The following is an 11066-nucleotide window of genomic DNA, read 5'->3' as shown; positions in this document are numbered from 1 at the left end:
TTATGAATGATATTTCAAAAAAGTCTTTGTCTCACCGTTCAAGTTAGCTTCAGATTGTTGAAAAGTTGTGTTTCGTTTGTCATTATGACTTCTCTCCTTCCCCTCCCTTCATCACCCATTTTCATTCCCATGGTTCTGTGCGATCAGAATTGGAGCGCGGCCATTTGTAAATTTTCTTTGTGCGAAGGTCGAGGTCCATTTCAGGCAAGGAAAGAAATGGAGGTCGATCAACAAGACGGTATGTGTGTCATCAGATCTCTTTGAGCTCAAAATGATCGTCTTAAGCAATTAGTGTTTTTTTTCCTCCTTAGGTACACAGAGGGCAATGGCACAATCTCAAGAACCGGATTTGGATTTAAAATTGTTGGGAGCTCGTCCGGTACCTGTTGTTGTTGCAACACAAAATCACAGCTTCGAGCTAGACGAGAAAGCTTTGGAGGACATTTTGCTCGATGATAGTGTGCGGGATAAGAAGGTTGCTGTGGTTTCGGTGGCTGGTGCATTTCGGAAAGGAAAATCGTTTTTGCTCGATTTCTTTTTGCGGTATTTGGATAGAGAGGTAAGAAATGTACATGAAACGTACTGTACGTTTTTTCATGGCCTGGTGCTGTTTGCACTAGGCTAAGGCTAAATCTTTTTCTTTTAAATCAAAGCACGGCTTCAATGTAAATCTGAGAGTTTGTGTACGGTATATACGTAATGTAGTTTTGCAGGCATGAATTTGAATTATTTAGAAGAGTTAAAAACAACGCAGATTGTGTTGATACAGGTGTGGGGAATGAAAATACTTCGGCCACGGACGCATAATCAATAAATTCAAGCAGAGAAAGTATGATGTTTTCTCAGGTTACTCAGCACTTTTATGATCAACGCGTTAATTTGCTAAGACGCAATGCTATTGCTGTTAGATTGAGGAATGCATTGATGTGGTACTTAATATGTGAATATTGATATATGTTTTGTACAAACCGGATATCGCTACGTTTAATAATTAATACCAGACATGGCCAGGCATAGGTCTCATTCACCTAATATATATCCAAATTTCATCTGGTAAAGATTTGCTTTTCTAAGACTTGTGCCATGTTTTCATCAGGTCTTAGTTTCTCAACAACAGGTACTGCAGGGTGAGACGAAAATGAGAAGATGAGGTTGCCCTTCGGGCAAGCTGTTACTTGAGGTTACTAGCCCGAAGGTCTGAGGAGCTAGCCTGAAATTAAATTGTTTATAAAGAATTATCAGATTTATTTAATTATGCAAAATACAAGTAATGATATCAATCATAGAATGTGATTTTCGTTTTAACTTCAACCTCAAATTAAACAATGTAACAGAAACGACCAGTTTTTACACCTGACCACTAGAAGTTGCAGTTACAACTCACATCAAGATTTTGTGGACGAGAATTCCAAATACAGTCATGTGATCTAATCTTGTGATGCAAAACATTGTCAATTGATAGTGCATTAGCTATTCAAGCAATAGAGGAGGTTTTCTGTGTTTCTATAGCCTCATCTAAACACAAGGGGGAGTTGGGAGAATTTGAGACAGTTATGCAAACCCGAGACGCAGTCGCGGGTTTGCATAACTGTCGAGAATTCTACCAACTTCCCCGAGTGTTTAGATGAGACTATGGAAACACCGAAAAAAGTCCTCTATTGCGTTTATAAAATATTTCTCAAAGATAATTCAACAAATGAAGGAAACAAATGAAGGAAAATTCTTGATTGAAACAGATTTTCTTCATTCACGCTCATATTTCCTACCAGCCAATCAAAATGCGCATCTGACAGCATACAACCAAGCAAAATTCGTGATGTCACAGCCATGTTTGCATACTCTCATCTAAACACAGATATTGACCAATGAGAGTGTGCGTACTATCCTAATTATTTTATTGAAAACAGTAGAACAGTGAACTGTAGGAAATATTTCAGTTCCTTGTTTGTACTGCTAACATGAACGAGGTTCTCGGAATGAACATCATCAACAAATTTGCTTCAATTAGTCTTACAAGAAAATTTTCACAACTTATTAACGTTTGCCCACATCTCACTTAATAGAAAATCACATTCAACAGCAAGTTAAACGTCTCTATCTTAAAACTATTGGAGATGCTCTTCAATGCACCTTTGAAACCTACATCATTGACCACCATTTTGAAAGAAGTATGAGCCACGCAAATTTTTGTCAGCTTAGATCACTTAATAATGATGCAGATCGAGGAGGAGGAAAAGGAAAGGAAAGGAACTTTGTTTAAGTGTCTAGTTGTTCTAGTGCTGGAGCACTAATTGGGGACACTGTAAACTGAAATTAACAATTGACTCAGAGGTAAATCAAGTCAAATGTTGGTTTTTGAGGTGAGGGGAAACCAGAGTACCCGGAGCAGTGTTCAATCTAGGCCGCGTTTTTGCGTCATTTACGCAGAATATTCTATTCTGATGCAAAATGAAATGATCGAGGGGTCATACTGACGCAAAAAAAAGAAACAAACCAAAGCAGCAGGCAATAATAAAAGTAAATTTAAAAACAAATATGTGTGCTTACTAGCCTTATATGAACGCGCGAAATCGCGAAATGACTGGTGTTTCAGACTACGTTTGTACGAGTACTTTTTGTGTCAGGCGTTCCAATTCCGAGAGAGACTGGACGCTACTACGACGATCGATTCACGCTTCGTTCAGGGTGTGTTCTTGTGTCTACGTTAATTTTAGTTTCATGAAACACCAGCAAAAGTTAAGTCTTTTTTTACGCCAAAGAGAGTGGCAACGGAAAGTGAAGATCAAGGTGAACTGGAGGAGACAAATGAGGAAGGTGGAGAAATTAGTACAACAGCGAGTCAACCCGCAGAAGTTGCAGAACTTCCAGTCGAGCTGACAGCCTCAACAAGTAAAATGCTAAAACGTTGTAAAAATATACTGGTAGTGTATAGCATAATAGGGATATTGCCAGTTTTTCGAAGTTTATTATTATCATAATAATTTGACCCAGACCATTTTTGAAATGACCCAATTTAAAATGTCACGTGGGACATTTGACCCACTTTCCATAATTTCTAGATTGAACACTGCCGGAGGAAACCTCTTGGTGCAGAGTAGAGAACCATTAAACTCAACCCACATGACTCCGAGTCTGGGAATTGAACCCAGGCCACGTTGGTGGGAGGCAAGTTCTCATTACATTTAATTAATTATTATTAAATTAATATTTTTTTGTGTCAATGATTATTGTGCTTTAACCCATTCATCCCTCAAGGACGTTCGCGCCCATTGCTACTGCACATTTTTTAGCGCATGTCACGCACACGTCATGCATCGCAGACCGCAAAGGCAAACAAACATGGTATCCAGCCAGTGTTTGATCCTCGCTCGGGCAAAGGGTCGCTTGTGGCATCATGGGATAGCTGTGGACCCAGGTCTTCTTGGAATTGTCACGCAATGACATGACAGTGCGAATAGACAATTGCTTTGAGAACTTTGCAGCGATTTTACTCTCTTGAATGCTCGGTGACCCCCATTTTTCTTTCCGCAGATCATTTCCTTTCCTGATTTTGTCCATTTTAACAAAAAACAAAAAAATCTGACAAGTTACAAAGATTTCGCCTTTTATGCTCTCGTGCGACCGAAGTTTTCTTTCTTTGACTAGTATGCATCGTTTTTCAACGTCTATCTCTCCTCAGAAAAACACTTTAGCTGCAAAAGTTTATTTAGTTATATTTTTGACATTGAATTGAGTATGTTTACCTGATCTTAATTTCACTAATGTAGCTTTTTTATTGCTGTCAGTTGTAAGCTGAGATCGTCTTAAAGTAACACAATCTTCTAAAAGTGCACCTCATGATCTCGGAGACAAGCAGGGTGACCCCCCATTTTTTTGCCTTTTTGGCAAAAGTATATCATTACCTTTCTGCGTGGCAAGTTTAAAAAAAATCTGTACGTGGGAACATTTTGGGCACGAACGTCCTTAAGCTGCCCCAGTATTAACCCCATCTTTCATTTGACAGAGTAAAACCTGTAAGTCTCCTTCTCAGGACTGAAAGGGTTAAGAAATTGTGTACAATGTACCTCCACTAGGGAGCCTTTGCAGACTGGGTTGGTGGAGAAACAGAGGCCTTGGAGGGATTCTCTTGGCGAGGTGGATCAGAGAGAGATACCACTGGTATCCTCATTTGGAGCAAACCATACATTAAAACTTTGCCTAATGGTGAAGAGGTGGGTTTATGTAGAATTGTAATTTAACTTTAGGGCCCCTAACATAAAATATATTAATTGTAAGGACAAGAAGAAACCTGTCCACAGGGCCTTTTACTTTCATGACATCAAAGAGTGTTGCAGTGTGTTTTAAAAGAAAATCAGAATAATCATATCCGGTTAAATAAGATTTAAGCAAAGTTAGAGTCGAACAAACGTGTCCGGCCAACGGACCTGCAGGATGGCCCTCAGGGGTTTGTAAGGGGCTTTGTAGCTTCTCACTTTATGCACCATTGCATTCAGCTGATCTTTGTGCATCTCTTACTGCTTCTCAAGCAAATCTTTGCAGATTCTTACCCTGTCCTCCCCCGTTCCTCCCTCAGCACAGTTGCGTGACAGCAATGACAGTAATTTGACAGCTGGATTTGGCGTGATGTTAACTGTGTATTTCATGTTAAATTTAATGTATAAAAGGAAATAAGAAAATAATTATGTTTTCTATGTCAGGGAAGAGAGTAATTTTAATAAACAATAAATTACATTTCAACCAATAAAATAGTGAAATTGCTTTGTTTTGTACAAATGTACATCTATAGATTGCTGTACTGCTGATGGACACTCAAGGAGCATTTGATAGCTCATCTACTGTAAAAGACTGTGCGACTATCTTTGCTCTCAGCACCATGACCAGTTCCACTCAGGTATGAATTTTAAGGAGATTATTTATGGGGGACTGAACTGCAGGGAATTTGAAGGTTTAGTGGCAGAATGCAGGGAGGAGAGTTAACACCAGTGGGGAGAAGAGGAGGCTGGAGGGTACATGTAAGTATTGAAGCAAACAGATCTTAAATTCACTTTTTGTCTTGCACAAAAATATATACATGAAGCATATAAATTATGACATATATTGGTTGTATGTGCAGACAAAAGAGTTCAAATTTAATTTGAAAAAATGTCACGTTCTGTGCTCTTGTCGCAATGCGTTACACTGTTTAAATTTGCCGATCTTGATAAAGGATGCCAATGACCACTGCCATACTGAATTAGGTACCTAATGTTTTAACAGGTTTACAACTTGACACAGAACATACAAGAGGATGATCTACAGCATCTCCAGGTAGTACAATTCAACCTATCTTTAAAGCTCGTCACCGTAATAAGGATTCTGCTCAAATCTCTGGAATTCACACACCACAGGCAAAAACATTGAGAATATTGTTTTAATGGTCGGTATTAAGCGGCTGTAACAAACATTTAAATGCTATTAAAATAACTAAACCATAACAACATTCCTAATATAACACAAATCGTAGACATACATTAAATTTTACACATCACAAAAAAAACTAAATCAAGAGAGGTTTCAGTGGGTCCAGAAAGAACCCCCTCATAGGAGGGAATCTTGTCTGGGGCCGAGGCATGCTCTCTTCTCTCCCAGCGAATGAAGGAAGACAACTAAATACCCAAACAATGAGAAACTTGAGGCAAATCCAATACTTGATAATTGATATATACATATTTTTGATGCCGAACTCTTCCAGCCCCTGTGTCTGCCTAGTAAACCATCACTAACAGATTTAAAGCTAGGGTTTGATGCGGCTCCAGACTTAGTACTATAACTATGCAGTCCATTGGCTATGATGTCTGAGACAAAATGCTTAAGAAATTTCCTAAATTAATCTCTTGTAGCTGAGTATGAGATACCCTTGCCATCATGAAACTTTTCATTTGACTTAGATTTAACTAACTTGAGGCAAACTGCCATCGCTCTTTTGTAAAATGAGTTAATACCTATAGCTTCCCTGAGATTATATATAACTCGGCAGGTGACCTTGCTAGACCAAATAAGATACGACGCTTGCCCCTAATGTTATTTCCTCTTAGGTAAAGAAACTAGCAGGAAAATAGAAATATCCGAAATACTCATTCTTAATATTTCATCTGCCTGGAGAAAACCAGCAAAATGTACTAACAATGCAAAAAGAAAGGGAATAACTGCAAGACTGCTATTCATAATATAATGAGTCCATGTAGCATCATCCTGATCTAGCTCTAAAGACAATGATTCCTTTGGCCTGATGGGTGTAGCCAGACTGATCCTGTTGACATGTGCGATACTGTAAACCACACCTGTAAACTGGAAAAGCCAGGACAATTCTCCTTGGCAGTTTTCATCAGGTCATTCAAGAACAGCACTAAGTGGAGCGGCTCATGCTGTGGAAATTTTATACTGGAATGCCAAATTTGGAGAGAGCCCAAGTACGTCATCACAGCCAGCGTAGGCTCAATTGGGGCAGTTTTGCGGGAGCCTTGGCAACAAACTGTAAATTAACCACATCTGGAACCAAGAGCTGGAGATGGGAGTCCTCCACAGAGCTGAGCTCTGAATGCCAAGGGCTTGCTCCGAAGACATCTGAAAGAAACTGATGAGAATTGAGGAAAGAGTCACACACAAATAGACACCAAACTCCATGAAGCACCCAATTACCCACTGCTTCCAAACGTGGGAAAACTCCCACTGAACAGTGTCAAGCGCACAATTGTGCACCACTTTCAAACACAGGAAACCCTGACCAAAAGGTTTCCAGTGCACTATTGCACTCACCTTCAAAAAACTTGAAACCTTCACCAAATGGTGCCGTGCACACTGGCACATGGCTCACTTGCATCCCGATACACCAAATAGTTGAAGACTACCAGTACATCCTATCAGTAGGAACTATGCCGCCTCATGCTCTTGATTTCCAATCACAAATAAACCAGCATCAAGGATATCCACATCAGATTAACACCACAATGCCTAATGTGCAAAATCTAAACAAAGTGCCAGGATGGCAAAAGCTGAGCAGCCCGAGAACACAGCTTTCTTCTTTCTATAGGTGGTTCTCAGGCCCGGACCTTCTATCAGTAGATCTGAAATTCTAGGCAACTTGAAAACCTCCCTGGCGTAGGGATTAAACTGTAAGGGAGATAACTGCAAAATGGCCAAAATGCGCTGCTATATGGCCATTCAGGAACTATTAAGCAGGTATTCATGTATTGCTTTTTCGGCATAGACTCTTGGGCTCAGTACAACCAAATTGAAGGCAGTTGTTAATTGAATGAACTAAATACGAAAATGATTATATAGCCTCTTACTTTGCTTGTAGCACAATTATTGTTAAGTTCAGGAAATCATCCATGGTCAGAGTGTTGAGGCTTTAGCAAGGGTTCAACTATTTGATAAAGGTTTTAGCATAAACACAAGTGTGATAGCAATAATATTATTTATTTACCTGGAAGCTGGGGGGAGGGGGTGCTTTGTGACCACAATGTAAACCAAATACAGGGTTTGCACGCACCTTGAAAGTACTTGAAAGTCCTTGAATTTGAAAATAAAAATTCAAGGCCTTAAAAGTCCTTGAAAATTGCAGTCATTGCTGGAAAGTCCTTGAAACTTGTAGCTAATTTCATCCATCCTAGATTCTAGAGTGCCTAATATGAAAATATATGCTACTGGCAGAACATTAGCGACACATAATAGTAAAAAAAAAAAAAAAACAAATAAAAACGATCATTACAACTCTCCGAACGTCCATCAAGCGCCGAGTACATTTTCCTGTTCTTTGTTATATTCATTGCTCTGATTGGTTCAATGTCTGTAATTCTAAGAGCCAATGAAATGTTTTGTAGTCTTCGCTCTTTCCGCGAAAAGCCATGTGCCTCGAGTGCTTCCTGTTGTTTGCATGGGTGTTGTTGTTTCAGCTGTTTCACTAATAAAAGATTTACAACAATGGGAAAGTGTGTTTTTCAGCGACTTGTGGCTTCAGAAACCACTGTACAAAGAGTGGCTACGCGAAGTCAAGGGTGACAAACACAAGGCACGATGCATTGTGTGCAGGAAGGATGTTGACATTTCAAGCATGGGAGAGTCGGCGCACACTAGCTATATGAACAGCTGCTTATCGCTTGATTTTGCAGTGCATGGAGTCCTTGAAAAATGGAAAATGTGTCATTGAAAGTACTTGAAAAGTCCTTGAATTTTTGGTCGAAAAAAGCGTACGAACCCTGCAAATAGGAAAGTGCATAATTATAATTATGTTTTTCATTTCTTCTACATGTATTTAATTTTTTGTGAACTGTAGTGTTTTATTCATGGCAGCTTTTTACAGAATATGGCAAACTGGCCATGGAGGAAGGCAACATCAGACCCTTCCAGGTAAGCTACAAAGGTCTCAAGGTTTGATATGTATATATACTTTTTAATCCTTTTTAGTTCAGAGTGTTGAAAATGTATCATTGTTTAAGATAAATTTCCTCATCATGCATATGCATTTATCATAATAAGTTAATTATTCTTTGGTAATATTAATTCTGTATGTGTACAGTACCTTCTTGATGGAATGTAGAAAGGAATTGCCACAAACAAAGAACTTTGTAAAATGAATCCACCCACGCTGCACATTTCCAAATGTTTCACTCTTACTGTTGATCATTAAGTGTGGATAAGCTTGGTGAAGTTTCTTTTCTTGAAACTTGTACAGGACTGGCCAAAAGTGTGTCAACTTGACAGTCCAGTTTGGTCATCATGAGCTAATCCAAATAATTTTAATTGGTAACCTACATGTGGGGAAACAGTGCATGTGCGTGTGATTGTCAAATAATTTTGGAAAACTTGTAAACATCCTATTATATTAGTCTTTTTGGACTGGTGCTGTGTTGCTAGGAGGAAGCCAGTTGCAGTGTAGGTGTGAGAAAAAAACCAAAAGCAGCAATAGATAATTGTATTTGGTTTGCTGATGTGGAATTTTACTGTGCTTGGTCACAGCAAAATCAGCATCTACTAAATATTTAGCATTATTATTCTATTAGGGTGCGCTGGATATGAAATGATAGATAACACGCCAAGTTGGTTATAATCATTTTATATCCAGCAAGCCAGAGTAGCATAATATTGTTTTATTAAAAACTCCTGGATCAGCAACTCTTCCACTGGAGCATCGATTTGTGCCTCGTTCAATTCTGGTCCAAAACAGCCATTTTTTCTCAGAGGTGCAAAAAACTTACTGCTAACGCGTTCCTTGACCATATTAGGTGCAGCAGGTATATGAACTGATAGCCTGTGTCCGGCGAGCCAATGAAAATGCCAGAAATCTGACATCTGTAGTTCAGTTTTTAATAATGATTTGAATTTGACAGTAAAATTGAACAAAAACGCCCAATCAATCATACTTATGGTCACATGTGATCTCAGTCACAATCTGAATTTTGCAGAGGTTGGTTTTCCTTGTGCGAGACTGGAGTTTTCCTTATGAGGCACCTTATGGGTCTGAAGGTGGAAGTCTGATCCTAGAGAAACGCTTGCGTATGACTGAAAAACAGCATTCAGAGCTGATGCAAGTTAGGAAGCACATCAAGTCATGCTTCAATGATATTGGATGTTTTTTGATGCCTCATCCTGGTCTAAAAGTAGCCACAAATCCAGCATTTGACGGAAGTCTGAAAGGTCAGTGAATTTAATCAAAATACCAGAAAAACGTTAGGTGGCTGAAAATTCAAAAAAGAACAATCGTCATGAGCTTTCGGGGGTTGATCTACAGCCTTCAACAGATAAAATGGAAGGCAGGATGATAAAATATATGCATGAAAGGGCGAGATAAAAATAATAAAAGAACAAAAGAAGTAAAGATGTGTAAATTAGCTGACTATTGTTTAAAAAGGAATTCTATACTGGTTTGGAATCGGTTTAGGATTATTGTCAGCATGCTTGGTAGAAGAGGTGTGCCCGGGCTGAAAATGCCTTGTAGCATCATTTTCATTTTTGCTCCGCTTGAGCAAATAATGCTACTCGGGCCACAAATAAACTATATGCCCTCCAAAAGTCATGTGATTGTCCTATTTGGTAGATTATGGACTGAATGACGTTTTACTGGTTTGAACTAATATTTGGTGGATTAAACATAAAGTTCAAGGATTAAATTTTGCTACAAACTGCTTCCCATACTCAAGCTGACCATGTAGTGTATTTGTTTCAGCCAAATCTCATAGTGGCTGATGCCAACAGGCTAGTACATGTATATTTATATTTGGCCAGATATCGATGACGATTTCAAGACACAGCTTAGAGAACTTACACCATCAGTTCTGTCGTCAGAGAAACTCGTAGTTAAGAGTATAAATGGTGGAGAGGTGACTTGCAGAGGACTTTTAGAGTATTTTAAGGTGAGTCTTATTAAGGGTTTCATTTTCTAATTGCAAGTAATTCCTTAAAAAAGCAAAGATTTGATTTCCAGCAGTATTTAGGTGTACATGTGTATAGCATCTTAACGTGGGTTTCCTGTTGCTCAGTGGTTGGGCACCCAAACATCCAAACTAGACATGCAGAGCACAAAGACTGGACCCTTCTTAAAAGTACTCTTCTCTTTTAAGTATGCATAAGACCTCGTGAACAAATTTATCTCTTTGTCCATTTACTCCTCTTAACGTTATTCAAATTGGAGTCAGTTGGGTTAATTTCAGTCATCAATAATGTAACACAGATCCTCCTACATATTTTGTGTTTCTTTTTTTGCGACAAGCACCATGTGACCAATCCCAAACTATAAAGTGTTTGCATTTTAGAAAAGAAGTCCAGTATCTATGGGAAACGTTTGAGACCACCACCACTGCTGCCATTAGCTTGTCTGGGAACACCATCAATGAAGCATGAGGTTATTTTGAAAATTAAAATGTTAACACGATTTATTTGTTTGGTGCAGGCTTACATGAAGATTTTCCAGGGTGAAGAATTGCCTCAGCCCAAGTCTATGTTACTGGTAAGTTTTTGTTTGCTTGTATTTGTTTTTACAGTGGAATTGTCATTGAACTAAGGACTCTATAAAAGTCATTAATCTGAGG

The 11066-nt window shown here is 38.8% G+C and overlaps 1 protein-coding gene across 1 annotated transcript in view; it reads left to right on the top strand.

Annotated features, from left to right (window-relative positions):
* The first annotated feature begins 143 nt into the window (after window positions 1-143).
* The window catches only part of LOC138027774 (atlastin-2-like), an 18679-nt gene continuing 7756 nt past the window's right edge, over window positions 144-11066 (top strand). Inside the window, exons 1-9 of the mRNA XM_068875387.1 lie at window positions 144-238; window positions 312-559; window positions 4074-4211; window positions 4787-4891; window positions 5257-5307; window positions 8332-8388; window positions 9444-9675; window positions 10264-10391; window positions 10928-10984. Coding sequence (XP_068731488.1) covers window positions 217-238; window positions 312-559; window positions 4074-4211; window positions 4787-4891; window positions 5257-5307; window positions 8332-8388; window positions 9444-9675; window positions 10264-10391; window positions 10928-10984 — 1038 coding nt within the window. The 5' untranslated portion in view covers window positions 144-216. The remainder of the gene's footprint in view (window positions 239-311; window positions 560-4073; window positions 4212-4786; window positions 4892-5256; window positions 5308-8331; window positions 8389-9443; window positions 9676-10263; window positions 10392-10927; window positions 10985-11066) is intronic.

This window comes from Montipora capricornis, chromosome 12 (assembly GCF_036669925.1).
Source record: "Montipora capricornis isolate CH-2021 chromosome 12, ASM3666992v2, whole genome shotgun sequence".
Classification (NCBI taxonomy): domain Eukaryota; kingdom Metazoa; phylum Cnidaria; class Anthozoa; order Scleractinia; family Acroporidae; genus Montipora; species Montipora capricornis.
The sequence above is the reverse complement of the archived record's forward strand: the minus strand, read 5'-3'. Positions and strand labels throughout refer to the sequence as shown.